Source organism: Diplotaxodon limnothrissa, linkage group LG3, assembly GCF_057381915.1.
Source record: "Diplotaxodon limnothrissa isolate DT_005_m linkage group LG3, D_limnothrissa_male_GT1.1, whole genome shotgun sequence".
In the NCBI taxonomy this organism is placed as follows: domain Eukaryota; kingdom Metazoa; phylum Chordata; class Actinopteri; order Cichliformes; family Cichlidae; genus Diplotaxodon; species Diplotaxodon limnothrissa.
The window spans coordinates 36,458,823-36,481,391 of NC_140598.1; the positions used below are offsets into that span (position 1 = coordinate 36,458,823).

The window sequence follows — 22,569 nt, forward strand, 5'->3', positions numbered from 1 at the left end:
ACAGAGCCTTTCAGTCTGTGGCACCAAGGCTGTGGAACAGTCTGCCTCTACAACTACTTTGGTTGACTCTGTGGAATCCTTTAAAAAACAGTTAAAAACGTTACTGTTTAAACAAGCTTTCTGTTGACCAATGCTTTTTACATTTTATATTTTTAATTTACATTTGAACTCTATATTGTGTATACTGTGCATTTTGCTATTTATTGTACTGTTTATTTTAATCTCTGTGTGCAGCGCTTTGTGACTACCTGTCTATGGTAGCGCTTAACAAATAAACTTTACTTACTTACTTACATGACACTGAAAACAAAATGTACAACAAAAAAAAGCATTTCAATTCATTGTGTATATTATGGTTTCTGTTTGTTTGCATGCATTCAGTTGAATTTGGAATTTTTCTTCCGTTGTTTTTTGTAATAATATACATACAACAGCAGGCAACCATGAAATATGACATTTGACAGTTTTTTTGTGAAGTCCAGCTGTGTGGAAGGCAAAGCAGGACCCATAGACCAAGGAGATTTACTGCTTTAGCTTGTAAACTCAACCCCCCCGAGTCAGACCTCAGTCATTAATAGATGTCTCATAACACACTTTGAATAACCCCCATTTTCATAATAAAACAAAAATGTATTTAAAAAGGAAAGAAAATGCAAATAAAAATTCAGGGGGGAAAGTATAAAAACAACAAAGTAAAATAAATACAAAACATGAAGTTGTTTTCAAATATCTTTATTTTCCAATTCATTGTAATAAACAATTTAGCCAACAGTCAAATTCAATTATGAGCACTAACCTGTGAACGAAACTGACACAAGTCTGTGTAAGAAAGTGACACTGATAATAAAACAGAAACAAAATGATGTTTCAGTTTAAAATATCAAACTTTCTTCTTCCCTGTGTCAGTGGGTCAAAGGTCAGAGGTGAGAATGTGGAGCTGAGTGAGGATTTGTCTCATCAACACTGAAGTGAGATATGTGACCCAGCTAGAGATATTTTGTATTGGATTTCTCACTTATATTTTAAAACGTCTTTTCCAAACACAAATCAAACTTTTTACAAACATGATGTACATACAAACACTACAGCAAATCTCTGTATGTACAAGATATATATATCTATCATTATACACTGTATAAATACGGACTTTCTTTTGTTAGCGCTAACAAAGGAAAGTTGATGCTAACATAATGTTTTCAAATAAATTTGATAGGGGTTATGGATCATTTTTAGTATAAAAAAAGATTTTTGTATCCTTAAAGTCATCTTCAACTTAATTCCAGAGCTTTGTGAAGTTATTGTGTCTTTGTGCCGTCTATGCCCATCTCCCACTTGAAATGAAGTTCCTGCTCATGCTGTACACTGTGGTGGAGCTCTGATGCCTCCCCCAGGCTCCGAATGGGATGATGATGATTGTAGCATTGTCCTCTGAGCCGTACTGCAACGCCTAGAAAAATATGAATCACATTATTTATGTCGGCAGACTTGGTGACTATTTGAATCTGAAAAGCCATATCAATTCAATGAAACACATTTTTACTCATTTTCTTTGTCTAATTTATAAAAAGTGGATGAAATAAAAATGAAAAACCTGCTGAGCGATGACATCAGCAGCCTCAGTGGGGTCTTGGCATTGGTTGATGCTGTCACAGATCTCCTGATCACTAAGGAGGAAGTTGATACCGTCTGTGGTCAAAGCCAGGAACGAGTCGTTGGCATGTTGGACCTGCAGGAAAAGACAGGTGAGCTTTCTGACATTTCAGCCGTAGAAAGTACCGTTACACTTGTGTATAAACCATGTGAAATACCGTGTAAAATATGGATGTGACATCACCAGTCCCGTTATGAAGTGTAAACTTGACATGGACATGGCTGTGACTCTAAAGCCAAGGTCACCATAGACTCAGGGCTGTTTTCCCACAGACTTTATGACCTGAAGTTGTGTAGCCATTGGTAGGGCAGGGCAATATGGCCAACAATATTTATCATGATATATTATTGAAAATTTGGGATAGCGCTATAACTGACGATATGGTTGACGCGAGACAAAATACTTTACAACTCCACAACTATATTAGTGCAAAAAAAAAAAAAAAACCCCATCAATGTATTTTCACTTAAACAAGCAGCTGTTTTTTTATGTGCATTAAAGTTATATAAAAATTTAACAGTGCAAATGCAAATTCCTTGCTGACAGTTTAACCAAAAGGCATTTTGGGCTGACATATCCTCAATATAACCACAAAACTTAATAATATCCACAAACTTAAAAGGAGGTTATATTTGGTGTGTATCTGATGGACGAAAGCCAAACCAGTTCCACACCACTGAAGCTGCAGCAATTCTGGTTCGTCCGTTTCATTCAACAATCCGCTTTCGCCCTTCTCATTCTCCGTTGCCGCCATGCTTTTCCGTCATGTGCATATGAAAATGAAGGCACTGCGCATGCATGTTTTACCTATATTTTATCGCGATATTTTATTTTCTTATCATTGGCTAACATTATACCGATATTACCGTGAACTATACGATGTGGCCCAGCCATAGTCATTGGGAAGGATTTGGGTAAAAAGACACTTCCGTGTTAACCTCACTTTTTAGACCTTGAAGCCACATCCATGTTTTTCTTTTTTAATTGTGTGGTATAACTCCTCCAGTGCAAGTAAAAGTATATAATTTTAAATAAATATTAAACTCACTTGAAAGTCAGAGGACTGAGGAAACAGTAGGAAAACTTACGGTGTGTCGTTGGGTATCTGGCTCTGCGATGACACCGCTAGCTTTCAGGTGGAAGTCTCCAATGCTTCGTGTCATGGCCAGCCTCCCGTTAACATTAGCCTGACCCACGCTGTTCCATGTCACGTAACCTCCAAACCTCTGGATCCTGAACAAAAAATGCACACCCAGGATTACCGTCTCTATTCTGAAAGTCTGGGCGCTCAAAGACCAGGATCAGCTGTGTGCAACTTTGTAAGGCTGTTGCTCTTTCCTACGTTTTTAGTAATTACTAGTTTCACAGTTAGTTAAACACTGAGTTGCACAAGATTTTTATTTTTACATATTATTTACAGCTACTAGCCACAAGGTGTATAGTAAACATTTACAGTGATAGCTATTTTTGTGGTTCAGCCTGCTTTATTTAAGTTATATGTCAATTGGGAACCATGAAGAACTGACCCAAGTGGCTCCAAAGTAGTAACAGTTGGAACAATTAAGGTCTTTAATAAGTTTATGTTTTTGCATTCTGCAGAATGAGAAACCAGACACCAAAGCGTTAACTAGCTTTGGATTAAGTTCAAGTGAAACAAGACTTGGTCTGCTGTTACATAATTCTAGCAGCTTATAGCTAAAGGTAAATCCAAACGTCCGTTCCTGCACATCTCATTTCGAGTACTGGATGAACCAGATCTAATTTCTGCAGGGATGTCCTGGAGCCCCAACTCTGTGCCAGCTGTAGGCTCTCCAACATGCTGCAGGGTGTATTTATACACAATGATTTGACCAGCTGCTTTTGGGAAACCTGAACCCTTCTGAACTCTTTTATCTGTACAAATCTCTTTGGACTATAAGTGGTTTTGACTGAATCCCCTTCAAATATTCCTGCATCTTATTAAAATCTAATTATAATATTCAACAGGTCAATATTACTTTAATTATTAATTTCTTTTTTGTGTTGATTCATACTATAATTTTAAGGTAGCAAGAACACAGTCATTTGATTGCCGCTAATAGTGCCCATAGTAATTGTAATAGCAGTACTGTACTGGTGGATGTAGAGAAAGTTTCATTAACCAGAGGGGCTAACATTTATTGTGGTAGTGGGGACCATGTACCGGTGTCTCTCGTCCTCGCAGTCAGGTGTGTGGTCTGTGGTGAGCTTGTTGGCTTTTCCATTCCTGCACAACATTGCCCGACTGTCACCAACACTACCGACCACCAGCTCTACGCCGTCACGTAGTAAAGCAACCGTTGCAGTGGTGCCAGCTGTCAGGAAAGAGGCTGGAGAGGACGAGATGCAGAAATTTTTGATTGTTATATTATAAAGTCCAAAATGCTTTACAAAAAGTTCTAAGCTTGAGTTTTTCTTTAAGCACTTTTTGTATTGGTTATTTAGACATATATAGACAGTACAATAGCCCTTCAATAACTCCAAACTTTATTCCCTGTACAGTGGGGCAAAAAAGTATTTAGTCAGCCACCGATTGTGCAAGTTCCCCCACCTAAAATGATGACAGAGGTCAGTAATTTGCACCAGAGGTACACTTCAACTGTGAGAGACAGAAAGTGAAAAAAAAAAATCCATGAATTCACATGGTAGGATTTGTAAAGAATTTATTCGTAAATCATGGTGGAAAATAATTATTTGGTCAATAACAAAAATACAACTCAATACTTTGTAACATAACCTTTGTTGGCAATAACAGAGGTCAAACGTTTACTATAGGTCTTTACCAGGTTTGCACACACAGTAGCTGGTATTTTGGCCCATTCCTCCATGCAGATCTTCTCGAGAGCAGTGATGTTTTGGGGCTGTCGCCGAGCAACACGGACTTTCAACTCCCGCCACAGATTTTATATGGGGTTGAGGTCTGGAGACTGGCTAGGCCACTCCAGGACTTTCAAATGCTTCTTACGGAGCCACTCCTTTGTTGCCCGGGCGGTGTGTTTTGGATCATTGTCATGTTGGAAGACCCAGCCTCGTTTCATCTTCAAAGTTCTCACTGATGGAAGGAGGTTTTGGCTCAAAATCTCACGATACATGGCCCCATTCATTCTGTCCTTAACACGGATCAGTCGTCCTGTCCCCTTGGCAGAAAAACAGCCCCATAGCATGATGTTTCCACCCCCATGCTTCACAGTAGGTATGGTGTTCTTGGGATGCAACTCAGTATTCTTCGTCCTCCAAACACGACGAGTTGAGTTTATACCAAAAAGTTCTACTTTAGTTTCATCTGACCACATGACATTCTCCCAATCCTCTGCTGTATCATCCATGTGCTCTCTGGCAAACTTCAGACGGGCCTGGACATGCACTGGCTTCAGCAGCGGAACACGTCTGGCACTGCGGGATTTGATTCCCTGCCGTTGTAGTGTGTTACTGATGGTGACCTTTGTTACTTTGGTCCCAGCTCTCTGCAGGCAGTGTTGGGAAGGTTACTTTTAAAATGTATTCCATTACAGAATACAGAATACATGCCCCAAAATGTATTCTGTAACCTATTCTGTTATGTTACTCAATGACAGTAACGTATTCTGAATACTTTGGATTACTTAATATATTGTGGCGAGTTCAGACAAGGAGGAGACGGAGGTATCGTTTGGTCTTGCTTCCCGTGAGCTAGCCAGGGAGCACAGCCGTTTATTACATTTGCAGAAGAACACACTGCCACTAGCTAACTGCTCAGCGCGGCAACCACAACACACATAGGGCGCCCTCTGGCCCCGGAAGGACACACCGTCACAGCGAGAGGGCGTCACCCGTCACCATGGCAACATACACAAAACATAACTGTACAAGCAGAACCCCGAACAGCCCTGACCCGCTACAATATTATCATGCTTTTTACAACAACGTGAATGTATTATTGCTGTGTGATTTATTACTATTACTGAAGGTCCGCGACTCCGAACTGTAGTAAAGGGACCTCTGACTAATGCTGGGCTCACACTGTGCGATTTTTGGCCCATTTTGAGCCGATTTTTGAGTCGTGCGATCGTTTTGGCGATCGGCCCGATTTTGGCCTTCATCGTGCGTCGTGCATCGTGTAGTATACGTGGGGTAACGAGAAGCGATTGACACCTCACGACCAGCTCCCGATCATCAATCGCTTGGTCGTGAGGGTGTCACCGCAGTTTGCCACACTGCGCACGCGCAAACACAAATGTCAGCGAAAAAGACGGCGTAGCACGGCAGTGCAGCGTGTGATCTGGACACAAGCGATGGAGGCACAACCTGTAGAACCATCTGAGCCCTTTCGATGTGGCCTCACAAAATTATCACGACCACAACAACCGTGAAAATAGTTGGATCGACACTGCTGCTCAATCACAGCTGCCTGACCAATGTTTTTCATTAGCAATTTAGCAAAGTTGATGGTGGTGGTGTGTCTGTGTGAGTGAAAGACGGAGAGGGAGAGCGAGCGACAGAATTTCTGTTATAACCTTCATTTTTATGGACGCACAGTGTGAGCACTCAGGTCGCATCAGAGCATCAGCAGTATAGTGTGAGACCCTGCATCGTGACCTATGAACTTCTAACCCCTGCGAGTCAATCGTACAGTTTGAGCAGGAGCTGAATCGCGCGACTGAAAAAAATCGCACAGTGTAAGCCCAGCATAATACGGCGGGGTCCCTGTCGGCTGGTAGCAGAAAAATAGCTCTACTTTGTTGTGTGGGTCAACTTTTCTTGCGACAGACAGAGAGAGGCGTTGAAAGGCTGCTCCAACGGAACTTGTTGTTTTCGGAGGAAAACACGAACACAGTGTACAGTCGAGTCTTAATAGCTTACTTACAACTGGGCTCGTCAGGCACTCTTCTTGGCTGCAGTGGTTATTATTATATTTACATGCTTCCAACTCCCGTTTTTGCTCGATGACTGCTCGTACCTTTCCACTCCCCTTTTTCTCCCTCCTAGCGCTCACAGACACATAACGTGTATGGCAGTCCATTCTCCCAGCAGCACGGACTACACTGAACATGATGCTACATTCTTTAGAGCTATGCTTGTAGCATTCTGCCTGTTAGCTTAGCACAACAACAACAACAACGAAATAACAACGAATCTCTCTCTGCGACTGTAGAGCGTCGCCCTGTAACCATGGCAACCGTAACGCTGCCGCCTGGAACAAAAGAGCGTAGCTGTCAAACAAACCCAAACAGTCCTGACCCGCGATAATATGAAACAGGAAAGTACCGCAGTGTAATCCATTTATTTCAACAAAGTAACTGTATTCTGAATACCACCTTTTTAAACGGTAACTGTAACGGAATACAGTTACTCATATTTTGTATTCTAAATACGTAACGGCGGTACATGTATTCCGTTACTCCCCAACACTGTCTGCAGGTCATTCACCAGGTCCCCCCGTGTGGTTCTGGGATCTTTGCTCACCGTTCTCATGATCATTTTGACCCCACGGGATGAGATCTTGCGTGGAGCCCCAGATCGTGGGAGATTATCAGTGGTCTTGTATGTCTTCCATTTTCTGATGATTGCTCCCACAGTTGATTTTTTCACACCAAGCTGCTTGCCTATTGTAGATTCACTCTTCCCAGTCTGGTGCAGGTCTACAATACTTTTCCTGGTGTCCTTCGAAAGCTCTTTGGTCTTGGCCATGGCGGAGTTTGGAGTCTGACTGTTTGAGGCTGTGGACAGGTGTCTTTTATACAGATGATGAGTTCAAACAGGTGCCATTCATACAGGTAACGAGTGGGGGACAGAAAAGCTTCTTACAGAAGACGTTACAGGTCTGTGAGAGCCAGAGATTTTCCATGTTTGAGGTGACCAAATACTTATTTTCCACCCTAATTTACGAATAAATTCTTTACAAATCCTACCATGTGGATTCATGGATTTTTTTTTCACATTCTGTCTCTCACAGTTGAAGTGTACCTCTGGTGCAAATTACTGACCTCTGTCATCATTTTAAGTGGGGGAACTTGCACAATCGGTGGCTGACTAAATACTTTTTTGCCCCACTGTATATGTTAATTTGATGTGATTTTAAACCAACGCATTGCGTTATTATCTACACAAGTGTCAAAACTATAAAGATTAAAATGCTTTTCTATTCATTTAAGATAAAAGTTGTGATCAAAACATTAAAAATTAAAAATACACTTCAAGATTATCTTCTTGTCCACCTCTGGACTGTTTTCAGCTACTGATTACTTGCAATGGTGGACTGTGTCACAGCATCTTACAACTAAATGGAGACAAAACTGGCAAATAAGGTAAGTGGTGAGTGAACATTGTGTTGGGGCTCAAAAAGTGTATTTAGTACACTGTGAGTCAACGCATTCCAGCACACTCTAGCTTTCATGTGTTTTACTCTGAATATCATTCCCTAAGTGTTTCCACACAGGCAAAGACTAGCATGACTAGCATGTCAGGGATTTGTAGCGACAATGTGTAAAACTTGAGACATTGTTATTCAATTAAAGCAGCTACCAATGAGAGTAATGGATGCTGCTGATAAACACATGACATATGAGCAGTGTTGGGGAGTAACGGAATACATGTACCGCCGTTACGTATTTAAAATACAAAATATGAGTAACTGTATTCCGTTACAGTTACCGTTTAAAAAGGTGGTATTCAGAATACAGTTACTTTGTTGAAATAAATGGATTACACTGCGGTACTTTCCTGTTTCATATTGTCGCGGGTCAGGACTGTTTGGGTTTTGTTTGACAGCTACGCTCTTTTGTTCCAGGCGGCAGCGTTACGGTTGCCATGGTTACAGGGCGACGCTCTCTCTCTCTCTCTCTCTCTGCGACTGTGTGTTTCCTGGGTGAGAGAGCGCCTTTTCCTTGTTGTTGTTGTTGTGCTAAGCTAACAGGCAGAATGCTACAAGCATAGCTCTAAAGAATGTAGCATCATGGGCAGTGTAGTCCGTGTTGCAGGGAGAATGGACTGCCATACACGTTATGTGTCTGTGAGCAAGAGGAGGGAGAAAAAGGGGAGTGGAAAGGTACGAGTTGTCATCGAGCAAAAACGGGAGCTGGAAGCATGTAAATATAATAATAACCACTTCAGCCAAGAAGAGTGCCTGACGAGCCCAGTTGTAAGTAAGCTATTAAGACTCAACTGTACACCGTGTTCGTGTTTTCCTCCGAAAACAATAAGTTCCGTTGGAGCAGCCTTTCAACGCCTCTCTCTGTCTCTCACAAGAAAAGTTGACCCACACAACAAAGTAAAGCTATTTTTCGGCTACGAGCTGACAGGGACCCCGCCGTATTAGCCAGAGGTCCCTTTACTACAGTTCGGAGTCGCGGACCTTCAGTAATAGTAATAAATCACACAGCAACAGTACATTCACGTTGTTGTAAAAAGCATGATAATATATTAAGTAATCCAAAGTATTCAGAATACGTTACTGTCATTGAGTAACGTAACGGAATACGTTACAGAATACATTTTGGGGCATGTATTCTGTATTCTGTAATGGAATACATTTTAAAAGTAACCTTCCCAACACTGCATATGAGAAGATGGCAAAGATATGGTTACCTATGCAACTGGAGCCTGGAAAGTCCACTAGTGACCAACCATCAGTCGCTAAATCTGTTTATATGTGGTTTGGGCTTCACCCTTGGAGGTGCACAAGTTCACAGTACAGAAGCCAGGAAATATAAAAATGAGGGACATGTTCCTGGTCAGAGAAGAAGATGACCTTGAAGGTGGGATCCAAATTTAAACCAGTTATGGGTTTAGGTTTATTTGTTGGCTAAGTCACTTTACAGCTGCACCATGTCACCTCCAGATTTATCCACTATGCTAACTTCAACTTTTCATTGAAAAGTCCATTACTCTCACTGAATAACCATAATGAACTCTTTATTACTATTTACTTTCAGAGCATCACAATTAAAATTCAGTTGTCCAATACTAACCCTTTTTTAAATCACTTTGATTCACTCTTTATCAGCAAAGTCACAGTTCTCTATTTAGTTTTTTGTTTTATGTCTTAGAAACTACAAGACATAGTTGGTGTTAACATATTGTGTAACTTCCTTTAGGTATCTTAAAGATTTCACAAATACAACAAGTCACATTGTGCCTGCTGATAAGACCTGACAAACTCGAAACGTGAATCACTTTTTACCATGTTGGCTTCCAGCACTTTAATCTTTACGGCTTCAGAGAAATGACTTGTGTCTCACCATTGTTGAAGTAGCTGAGATGTGTGTGTAGAGCCTTGTCAGCATCTAAAAAGGCTTTCTTTAAAACTTTCTCCAGATCATCATCCTGTTCCAAAGCATCTCTGCACCAAAAAAATGAGTTTAGGTTTTTTGTTTGTCTGTTTTTGTGAAGTGCAGTCATTAATGACTACACAGCTTGTCCAGTATTCAGTTGTTTATGTTCTCATATTTAAAGGCAGTATGCTCAACCTGATAAATTTCTCCATGAAGGTGTAGCAGTAGTCTGCAGCATGCGGGCCACCATGGCCGTCGAACACAGCGAAGTACAGTAGGTTGTCATGAATACGGCCGATGCGGAGACGGTCCTCGTTCTGATTCCTAAGACCGAGAACAGACGTACTGCCGACCCGAGACAGACTGACCTGAGAGGTGGAGGAAGACAACCTTTGGTTGATAAACTGAACTGACTGATTAGCCATTTCATTCATGTGTCCCAACCATGGGGGGATATGTAACATGTTAGGTTAAAATCTTTTTGAACCTGTGACCATGCCCTTAAAATAGCCACTGAAAACAGTCATTGTATACTTCAATACTTAACTATTTGTGCATTTCTGAATATATCTATTCAACCTATGCTCTTTACTTTACTTTAATAGGTACACGGTGCCAGTACCCAACTAAACTCAAGTTCGCCTGCAGAAGTACTTCAGGTCTTCATGGCTTAGATTAAACAAGGTGCTGGAAATATTTCTCAGAGATTTTGGTTCATACTGACATGTTAGCATCAGTTTGAACTTTAGCCTAAAGCCTTTAGCCTGCCATGTGACTGACTGATAGATACTTGCATTTGCAGCTGTACCTGATAAAGTGGCAGGTGAGTGTATTTATTATTCTTTTATCCATCCACTGCTCTTTCCTACCTGTGGGATGGGTCTTCCATATCTGATACTGGAGGGCAGTAGTATTGGTTCTTCTATCCTGTTGTCCCAAATACCAAATGAGTCCCAGGTCACTGGACGGACGCTGATGTCACCGTCCAATCCGACTGATCCACTTCCCTGCCGCACGCCCACCATCCCAAACAATGCCCCGCCCACCTACAGGACGATCATCCAGGACAAGGTTAGACTACTGTTGTAGCTTGTTTGTGTAAAATCTGATCAGGGATTTATTTTTCTTATCATAAGATCGTGAGAATTGTGTTGTTTCAAAGAAGACGTTGCATGGTTACTTTACTCACCAGCAACTAATCCATTTTCCAAAATAGTCATAAAATTTATGTCTAATGACAAAAAAATGATCTTTTTGTTAACACTATTGACAAAATATTTAAGCAATCTGTCTTTTCACGTCACACCATGTCTAAAATAAATAAATCACATTCCTGGTGCTTCAAATGAGATTGAAGTGTTAATAGTAAATAGAAAACTCTGGATTTGTAATCATGCAAAAAACAAACAAACCCAATCTGAACAAATAATTAAATTCTGTTCCAATTTTCTGAAAGTAGGATTACATGATTTTATAATTTTGAAACAGAACATCACATGTAAGTCTCAGATTCACCTGTCCAGAGGCCGTGGAGGTTTCTGGTGAGGATCGTATGGAGAGGAAGGTTTGTCTGGAGATTGTGGAGCGACCACAACGCAGCATATTGAACAGCACTGCAGATGACATGACTGATTGCCTTTAACAGCTGTGGAGATTTTACAAAGGAGGAACGACCTCGCCAGGTGATGGACTTCTAAAAAGAAAGAAGAAAAATCATGTTAACAAGGCTGAGACTTGGTGCAGTAAATAAATTCACATTCTTCCATCCTCATGTTTCTAAGTGAACAGTATATGCACAATTTTCTTTCTTAGAAACTTGTGGAATTGTTAATGTTAACCTTCAAACCCAGTGTTACGATCATGCTTGTGGTTTTGTTGAGTTACGATTTGGATTCTTGTAATTTTTTTTTTTGTGATTTGATTTCTTAATTTTTCTTATGGTAACAACTTTTTGTAATTAGAAAAGTTGTGCAGAAAAAAGTATAGCATACTTTTTAAAAAAAAAAATATAACATTACTGGTTTTTCCATCCAGTTGTCCAGATGTTAATAAAACCTATATTCCTATAAGTTTGCAGGATGTGATTCACAACAATGTGACAAGAAGAACATAAATCAGGTATAATCATATCAGATAAATGCACATTATACTTTCTGAGAATCAGTTTTGAGTTTGTTGGGGTAGTTTCTAGGATGAGACCTTATTAGACTGAGAAGTGGTCAGATGTTGGCTCCAGTTGGAGTTTAATCTTTCAATTGTACGTAAATGACATTAACAAGGATTATGTTTCTCATTCTCTCTCTCTACTTTTCCATCCCTCATCATCTCTCTATATATGAGTATGTCCACAAATAGCCTCACGCCTCCTGCTGTGTTTTCTTAGCACATGATCCCCTATCTATTACAAGTATGGCATGGGCATGAGCTCTGAAAGTACAGAGAGTGTTACTTCTTTGGAAAGGAGTTTCCTTCCAAAGAGACACTTTTTTAAAGATAAGTAGCCTATATTAGCTATAATTTAAATAATCGGAGATACAGGTAGACTACTGAAGTTGCAACCTTTCCCCTATTTACCTTTGACATAATTTACATCTTGCCAGTAGTCAGTATGAACCTGTCAATATCTTTGGATTAAATTTCACTCTGCAGCTCTGGGGCGTGCTTAAGTAAAGCTGCCTTAACTCTGCACTTCAAAACAGTGTGGGCACAAATAAACACATATTGTTGACAAAACACGGCGATGCCTGCTTCACAGATGAGTAAATTCAGAGGTCACATGCACTGACACACATAAAAGTAACAGTTGTAGGTCAGTTATTAGAATTTCGACCTTAATTTATTCAAAACCGAGCATTTTATTTATGAGATGAAAAAATAGCATATAAAAAAATTTAATGAGGAAAATTTAATAGACAAAAATTACAGAAATATAATTTTAAGTTATTCTATATGCTAAAAATATTTTTGCAAATACATCACACGTCTTGACATATCACAGAACATAACCTAAAAGAGTATAGCATGTTTAAATGAATATGACATAACTATGCAGGACTAGCAACTTTAAAAGTAAAGCAAAAACTGAACTGCAGCTGCACAAAACCACCTTCTTCCTGTTTCTTGTACTTCTGTTATTGATCTTCCCACCTTGTGCCGCCTCTGTAGCAGCAGGTGTCCAGAGTCCCAGCAGCTGCCTGGAGCCTTCAGCCGCTCTTGCGCTGTTGCTGTCAAAGCTCAGGGGCTCGGCTGGAGGGTATTTAAACTGAGCCGCACCCATCCAATGAAAACGTGAGATGTCCTGACGTCACAGTTGAATCACATGTGGAGGTTGTGACTATTTTGGGCGCCAAGCCAGTTGAAACACTGTGTGTTAGGCAGGTCTTTGTATGCTTGTTTTTACAAATAGTTAAAAAACAACAACAACAACAACAACTACAGCTCCAGTCCTAAAAGTTAGAGCAATTCAAAATGATTTAGAGAACACAAAAAATAAAGCAGGTGTAAAATTAATAACACTAACAACAACAACAACAATATGAGTAACAAGAAGAAGAAGAACCAAACTCTGCAGATGTGTACATGATGGGTTGCTATGAAGGTTCTCATCTATATTAGATATTGTGACATCATCATGTTGCCTAGCATCTATCAATTAACAGCTTAAAATGGTGCATTTGTAACTTTTTTGCATTTACAGTATATGCTGTTGTAATTTGTTGCTAAATAAAGACATTTTTTGGATGGATGTAAGAAATAATATAATAAAACTACAAACACAATCACTTGGAGCCACACATACGTCAGCTTTTCCTCCTTTATTTCCTCTTTTGCTCTGCCTTTTATCCTACTCTGGTGTGAATGTGGCAGATTGTCACCAACTGTGGGACGTCCTCCAGAGGGTTAAGCTCCTGCTGGCTCCTTACTCACACACCTGCTTCTCATTCACTTGTCATTCATCTATGATAAGAAGACAGTCTGTTCACCCAATTGACATTTCATTTTCCTAGTGATAAAGCATGTAAGTGCTACTTTAGCACTGTAGTACTTTGTCTTACTACTTACCCTAATATCTTTTTTTTTTCCTCCTGCTTCAGCTTACCTGTTGGTGTGTCAGTCAGGCCTGTTAATGGGTTTTCGCTGATGTGGCTGTTCTCCCTGGGTTCATGCTTACCTCCTGCAAACCTGCTCACCAACAGAACTTTTAAAGACTTCTCTTTTTGTTGCACAGTTGCAAACCAGGTGAGTAATGGGTTTGACTGGGTTGTGAGTGTGGGTCAAGAAAGGTTTTCTTGTTGCCCTGAAACTGATGCTCTCATTTGTCTTGGACCATTCTGACCTTTTGCACTTTGCGTCAGTAGGAACTCTTGATAGCATTTTGTGGCTTTAAAGGAGAAATAGTGAAAAATTAATATCGCCAACTGCATTACGAAAAAACCAAAAAGCTGAACTTTGCCATTTCAACGATATATTTATTGTTATATGCTTTTTGCTTTATCAGTTTTTAAAGTGCCCACATGGGATGGCTTTCATGGCCCTATATGGCCTTTTTGTGGGAAAGACCACTGCAAGTTTCCCACAAAAGCCCATACAGGGCCCCAGAGAGCAAAATGACAACTCCAGCTGCTGTTTGGTAATCAACATCTTTTTTTGTGATCAACATTTTATTGATTTAAAACGGGGTTGGGGGGGGGGGGGGGGGGGTACAGACATATACAGCACAACTGTAAACTGCAGTAGCAAAGCAAACATTAGCAAACAAGGCATAGGGACAGCAAAGAAAAGACACAAAAACACAAAGTTAAAACCAATTATTGCCTCTTCCAGGAGATAACTCTGGATGAGAAGATTTTCCAAGCGTCAACAGTCGTGGGTCGAGCTTTATTTAATTTTGCTGTGGTATGTTCAAAACCAATAACACGGATAAGACATCGTCTCCAGAATGATTCCATACAAATGTCAGGACAGAACCATTGCTTTGTAATAGTCTTCTTTGCGGATGTAAATCCAGCGAACAACATTTTGCATTGCATTTGTTTTAAGGAGATTTCAGAGGTATCATTAAGGAGACAAAGACCAGGATTGGGAACATAGAAAACTTCCAGTACCTCAGATAACACAGAGTTCACAAAGACCCAAAAATCGGATACCACAGGACAGTCCCAAAACATGTGCAAAAACGTGCCAGGTGATGAATCATTGCAGATGTGACAGTAATACGTAGCCTGTAGTTTCATCTGGAACCTCCTATAGGGCGTAATGTATGTTCTGTGTATGGTTTTGAAATGAATTAATTGATGCGCCAGGTTCTTAGAAGTCAAACTCAGATTAGACCACACTGTATCCCAGTCTATATTAACCTGTAGTTCTCCCAGTTCCCTGACACAAATAGATTCAATGGGCAGGGACTTCATACCATGTTCAGCTAATTTGTTGTAGATTTTGGAAACAGAGGGTCTGCCAGATTTAGGCAGGATCCAGTCCAACATGGGATGAGAGGGAAGAGGAGAGTCCCAGGGGACACCGTATGCTTTTAAAGCTGATCTGAGCTGCAGATATACAAAGTAAGAAGATGCAGGAAGAGAAAAACGTGTCCTTAAGTCCTGAAATGAGCAAAGGCCTTGGGCGTTGAATAGATCATCAAAAAGGTTTATCCCGAGTGAGAACCAAGAGGGTTGAACAAATGGTCGGCTGCCACATAGTAATTTTAAATTATGCCAGAGTGGTGAGCTTTTACAAAATTTAACTGGAGCACCCAGCCGCCGTTCTATCTTCCTCCATACCTGTATAGAGTTGGCAATAATAGGTCCAAATTCGTTGTTGTTGTAGAGCGTATTGGCGGGAACATTAGCAAACAGAAGATCTTGTAGTCTATGCGGTGCTGCCTTGGCGGATTCGATCATTTTCCACGCAGTAGTAGTCTCTGGGTTGACCCACGTACTAAGCGCCCTGATTTGGAATGACCAGTAATAAAACTCAAAGTTTGGTACTGCCAGGCCACCAAACAATTTGGGCCGCTGCAATGTTGACAAACGTATCCTAGGCCTTTTGCCATTCCAAATAAATTTAGACACCGCAGAGTGTATGTCTTTAAAATAAGTTAGAGGAGGAGAGAGTGGCAACATAAAAAAAAGGAAATTAAGCCGTGGCAGTATGTTCATCTTTACTGTGTTGATTCTACCCTGAAGCGAAGTTTTTAAATTGTCCCATCTTTGAAAGTCGGATTTGATCTTATTTAGCATAGTAGTAAAATTCTCCTTGATTATCTTTGGAATACTATTATGAATTGAAATGCCCAGATAAGTAAAAGTGCTTTTGATCTGAACACAACCGGGTAAGGAAACTTTCGTAGCTTTATCGTTCAAAGGCATCAAAGCAGATTTCGACCAGTTTATTTTGTAGCCAGATAGAGAGCTGAAATGGTCAAAGTTTTTAATCAATGGATGGATGGACGTCTCATAGTTGTCCAAAAACAGAATAATATCATCCGCATATAGAGATATGATATGATTATGACCACCAATTCTTATGGGAGAAATCGTGGACTGTCTAATGGCTTGTGCTAAGGGCTCTAGAGAGAGGCAGAACAGGAGAGGAGAGAGAGGGCAACCCTGCCTCGTTGGTAATCAACATCTTAAAGACAGTTGAAGAGGGTATGGTGAAATTGACTAGATATGGTAATGTACATTGATCAGGCATAATGCTATGGCAGGTGAACTGAATAATACTGATCTGGGAACACCTGGCACCAGGATGCACTTTGGTCTGCAAATCCTTGAGGCCTACCATCCATGTATGCCTGCAAAATAAGCATTGTTGCAGACCATGTACATCCCTTAATGGAAATGGTATTCCCTGATGGCTCTCATACAGCAGGATAATGCACTCTGCCACATAACGGAAATGGCTCAGGTTAGAGCACAACAAGAAGTTTGAGGTTTTGACTAGGTTTCCAAATTCCCCAGATCTGAATCTATCTGTAGGATGTACTAGACACGTGAGTCTGATCCATGGAGGCTCCAATTCGCAACTTGCAGGATCAGTTGCTACCACCTTGATACCAGATGACACAGCACACCTTCAGGGGTCTAGTGGAGTAGGTGAATTGACAGGTGAGGGCGGTTCTGGCAGCAAGGGGATCAACATAATATTTGACAAGTGGTCATGTTTTGTGGCAGTTGTTTCTGGACTCTATTTGTTTAACTGTTAGTATGCAATTTTAACCCTAAAGCTTGAACTCAACCAGTTTCAACTAGCCAGCCAGTCGGGAGTCTCCAGTGCTACTGAGCTCTTGACTGTTTTTGTTTTGTTTTGGGGGGTCCCTTGGAAATAAAGCTGGTGGAGATGAGCTTAAATTTACACCTCAGGATGACAACATGAGGCACATCATCTGTGTGTTGCTCTGCAAGTTGCGTTTTTCTGCTTCTTTCAAAAGAGTTCGGATGACTGTGGAAACTTAAATGTCTCTTTTAGACTCTATTTTATATAGTGCTGTCTGTCCACTTTTACCCTGGAAACGCAGTAAGCATCGATGGATCACAATCACATAGTGATCCATCAAAATTGGTTTTACAGTTTCAACTATAAAAACCTGAGATGTTAAATCTTAGTCTCTCTGAGGCTATAGTAGTAGAGTTGTTTTTTGTTTTTAATCTTTTTCTATTTCAGTATGACACAATAGTTGTAATTCTTTGCCATGAATGTATTTTGAATAGAAAAGTCTGCATAATTTATGTCATTTGCTCTTCACATTACAGAAACAAAGATTCTCTATGGAACTTGACTGTATGCTGAAGTGGCAGCCCTCAAGGACTGGAGTTTGAGACCCCAGGCACAGTTTGTCTCTTTTTAATACATAATTTATTATAAATAATTATAAAGAAGGAATCTTATAATCATTTTTAAACTGCAACACTCAAATCTATTATCTAAAACTAATATATTAAGTTATTTTATGTTTGCATGTCCACTGTTTGGTACACTTGTTCCTTACTCAAGCAGATGTTGGGGCCAGTGAGGGAAGGAAGAGACAAAGATAAAGTTAAAGTATGCTTCAACATGACTAAAGGCTAAATGGCTCTATCTAGTGCGGAAAAGAAGCTAGTGTCAAGAGTTTGTTGGCATTAATCTAAATAAAATCCATCTCATCAATTAGACAAATTTTCTTCAGGACACACAGTTCTCATGCCTTTCCTCTTAGAGGTCCTGGCATTTCATATGTACTGGGTCCCATTACTCATGAGCACATGGCAGTATAGCTGTATGGAAGGTGGCAGCGTGCCTAATGCTGATGTTGCAGCTGTGAACCATTTCATCTGGGTTACTGGTTAGCAATGATTTTATTTACTATTGTAGCCCTTCGTAATAAAGCTTGTGATTTATTTGACAACATTCACAAAGTAATTCATAACTTAAAACGGCAGTTCATAATAATACTCAATTTATTTGCAATCCACAGCTTTAAAAATTATGTAGTATGTGAAATGTAATGATTACCTTAAGGATATTTGTCATTAAAGAACAATGAACAATCAAATGGGCTACAATTCATTATGAAACAAATATTTGCTTCCCTTGCAGTTAATGTGAAAGACATGACATGCTGAGGCTCCACTTTCACCTGCAAGCATAATAATCACTTAACCATATGAGCCTACAAAATAATATGCCGTTACAATGTAACAGTGCACCTCTGCAGTGTAATTACAATATAAGAAATGGGGATGGTGTCATTTCATTTTTGAACGTTGTTCAGTGGAAAAACTGTCAGCTTTACTTTAACTCTGTTCTCTTCACACAGACAGACCAGTACAGCATACTTGTCACTAGAGATGCTGCAGTAATCGGACTCATGCTCCACTCGTGAACCCTAACCTCTGGAAACATTCAAATTCCAGCTAATTCACTTTAAATTTTTAAACTTTGGCCTGAACAAGATGCAGTCTTAACATATTTCATCACTGAATGAGACCTGATTAAATAAAATGACCAAATGTTGATGCTAAATGTGATTTCAGACTGCCTTGTCTTTCTCTAAAGCAACACCAATAGAAACCAAAAAGAGATACCTCCAACTTTGACACCAGCTTCTAGAAGGGCTCTACAAAGCTATTTAATGTGCTGAGGTTTCTGCAAATTAACACCTTTTGTGTATCCCAGTGGAAGCTCTGAGTCAGAGGGCAGCGTGACACTGAAAGCTGTGACCAAGACTGATCAAGGATTCTACATGTGCCACCACCCAATAGCAGGACGGACTAATGACCTCTGGATTACTGTTAAAAGTACTGAAAAGCACACCGGTGCAATCCCACTGACACGGCAGAATTCACAGCTCAACCTGAAAATGAGTCTTAAAGGGAGTGATGAAAGCATGATGCCATCAAGTCAACTGCTTGCTGATGGGCAGTGGCAACAAATATTGTGTGTGTGTGTGAGTGTGTGAGAGACCCTTATGCTGATGCGCCTGCCTTGTAGGAAAGTCAAACTGCACAGTAATTTTTACTCTACTTTATTTCTTATGTCTGGTATTTGCCTCGCAGCAAATCCCCAAAGGAAAACATTTCACTTTCCCAGACAACTTAACCTGGTTTAAACATGTAATAGTGGATATGGTAACATTGCTGTTCTGGCACTTCTCAATATTCAGCTGCCTCCCCAGAGAATCAAAACCTGAGGTCACACCCAGTCCATCTCCAAAACAATGAAGGTACGTACTACAAGAAAAGGCTTTTGTGTTTCTGTTCATGGAGTGGAACTTTAGAACAGTCTGAATATGGAATTAAAGCAATGTCCAAACATAAAACTGTTCAAAAAGAGTTATAAAAATATGATCTTCTTGAACTATAAAGAAAAGGAAAATATTTAAATTAAGTGAATGTCTCTATTTAAAAAACAAACAAAAAATTCATGATGTGATTATATAGTATATCAGAAATCTGTTCACTACTTTTTATTACAAATTATATCAGTAAGGAAGCTGACTAAATATTAACTGATAATTTATGGCAAAGGGGTGGGATTAAATAAGTGTATACTTCTTCCCACTCCCTTTCAACGTGTAAATTAATCCGAATGTTTTTTTTGTATGTAATTTGTATAGTATTTTTTTCTCTCTTATTTTCTTTTCTAAATGTACTTGTATATTGTTCACATGTTGAAATAAATTATCAATCAATCAATCATACATACATATATAGTGTAAATGTACCCGGTAGCATATGTAATGCACAATGCAAAATCATTTTAGATGGATTTTACTTTTCAAAATATTAAATATTTCTTTTACGTCAGCATTTTAAAGGGGCTTTCAAGGCTAAAACTACAACACTTTGAACAATAAGTCAATAGATGAGATAATCAGGAGTACTCCATCAATAAGTAGCTCCAAAGTCAACATTACAGAAGCACTGATGTCCTCTTTACTGAGAGGATGTAGTACTCATTGCAAAATGCACCAGTGGGATCAGTTTGAGCATTTTTTTAAAGGGACCAACACTAAAAATCCCAATAATGCAGAATTTTAAGTGGGGGTGGGGAGCACACACTAAAAAATCCACTTCACAAGTGATTAACATATATTTCACCAGCAGGGGGTAATGAAGCGACAGTGCTCTTCAATACTTCTAAACTGTAAGGGAATTTGAGTTGAGACTGTTTAATCATACACAGGTAAAACTAACATTTTCTTTTCATGCACACAACGAACTAAAGACAATCACATCTCAATGATAACGGAAAACTTCAACTGCAATTCATAAGACATTAACAACCCAAGAGTGTTTCTTGAATGCCATGTCAACAATTTGGTTGTCAGTGCATAATTTGCATGTTTTCTGAGTGTTTTTGGAGCTAACACTAGCCAGCTTGGTAAACCAGTAACCAGTGCAGCCAAATACATTAACCAAATACATTAACATAATGAGTGCCAAGTATGAAACGCATAAAACACAGTTTTATTGACCAAACTGGTCTGTTAGTAAAATTAACTGTATTTTTATTTTTCCAATAAAGAGCAAGCTTATTGGCACTGAAGACATAAAAGCAGTAAAATAAAGAGCTGCATTTAAATAATAGCTTTTGTAAATATATTCTGGTGTTCCTGAACTCTAGGAAATATTCAAACATTTTAGAAATGTCATGACACAACTGTTTGGAAGTTAAACACTAAAGACTTTAATTGTTTATTCATCACATTATGGTCACAGAGACCTGTCTCTAACAATGACCACAAACTTGCTCAGGGTCAGCTTGTTCTATGTAAAGATAGTTACTGTTGGCTGCCAGCTGTCTGGCAATCAAGAGTCAGTGGAAAATAAGGAGGCTGCTAAGGTCACCATAATCTATCAAGTAGATATGTTGCAGCAGGCCATGAATAAATACATAGAAAGACAACAGAGGAAACAATTGGTACTGTGGCTTGCTTAGCTAGCATGTAAACTCTTTAGTTGAATGAAGAAAGAAGAAAAGTCTCAAGGTCCAGCTTCACTTCCATTCTGTGGTGACAGGTTGGACATGAACACAGGACACACCACAGATTGTCCCAATCAAATGGATCTTTATCTTACGATAACAAACACCTTTAGATGACTTATATTCTCCACACCATTTCTAGTTGTACAAAACTGTATTTATATACAAATTTATGTGGACACATGGAAAGTAATTTACTAGAAATGTGATCAGAAGTCTGCATGTTTGTTACATCTTTGTAATGATGTTCAAAAAGGCATAATTGGTTTTAGTATTTTTTGTGTTAAGGTTTTAGTATTTCAAGGGTAAATCTGAAACTTTATAATTGCAGACTGCACTATGTGTTTATCACTGTAAAGTGTTTTGGCCCTTGTCGCTGCTTATCCAAAAACCAGCCTGCCAAAGAAACCAGCTCCAACTTTGACACCAGGGTCTACAAGGGTTATAAAAGTTTAGCTTTATGTTCTGAAGTTTTCTGAGATTTGAAAAAGTACACAAACCCTACGTGTATCTAAACCTGCCATCAAAAGCACTGTTACTCTGAAAGCAGTGACCAATTTGTATTATTGTTAAAGGTATTAGAAAATACATAGGAGAGAAAGAAGTAAAACAGCAGTTGAGTTTTATTAACCTTCATGTCTTCACAGCTCCATCTGAAAACAAGAAGAAAGGAAAAAGCCATGGTGCTATAATGGCATCATAAATCAGTCCAGTCGCCAGCTTCTAACCTCTGATTTTCTCTTCATATTCACTGACTTTCCAATAATGTCTCCTGCCACACCAGAGGAGACAAGACTTTAGACCATGTTTATCCCAACTTGGCTGGAGCTTACAAAGCCACACCCCTCCCCCACATTGGACAATCGGACCATCTCTCCCTGTTCCTCACACCTCGGTATTCTCCACTCATCCAATGTGTGAAACCTGCTGTGAGGACAATTAAAGTGTGGCCAGAGGGGACAGACGCAGTTCTCCAGGACAGATTTAAAAACACAGACTGGAATATGTTCACTCACACAGACCTGGATGTTCGTCTCCTCCTGAAGGCCCGCAACACCGCCTTTAGGTCAGGAGATGCACACGCCTACAGCACAGCCAGGGCTAATCTAAAGAAGGGCATCAAAAAAGCCAAACACCATTACAAAAAGAAGGTAGAAGAACACTTCTCCAACTCCAACCCCCGAC

At 39.7% G+C, this 22,569-nt stretch overlaps 1 protein-coding gene and 1 long non-coding RNA gene across 4 annotated transcripts in view; one reads left to right on the plus strand and one right to left on the minus strand.

Moving 5' to 3' along the window:
* Positions 1–22,569, plus strand: part of LOC146635600 (uncharacterized) — a 342,244-nt gene that overhangs the window by 243,885 nt on the left and 75,790 nt on the right. The window lies entirely within an intron of this gene.
* Positions 723–13,150, minus strand: ppm1ka (protein phosphatase, Mg2+/Mn2+ dependent 1Ka). Of its 3 annotated transcripts, none has more exons than XM_085347880.1 (9): positions 13,066–13,150; positions 11,434–11,611; positions 10,788–10,964; positions 10,114–10,286; positions 9,886–9,986; positions 3,834–3,999; positions 2,740–2,884; positions 1,592–1,726; positions 723–1,447 (listed from the first exon to the last, which is right to left on the minus strand). In XM_085347880.1, the coding sequence occupies exons 2-9, from the start codon at positions 11,542–11,544 to the stop codon at positions 1,316–1,318; spliced, it is 1,140 nt and encodes a 379-aa protein (XP_085204006.1). In that variant the 5' UTR covers positions 11,545–11,611; positions 13,066–13,150; the 3' UTR covers positions 723–1,315. The 3 variants fall into 3 exon arrangements, with proteins under 3 accessions (XP_085204006.1, XP_085204014.1, XP_085204023.1); XM_085347888.1 differs by having other exon boundaries at positions 13,025–13,150; XM_085347897.1 differs by lacking the exon at positions 10,788–10,964.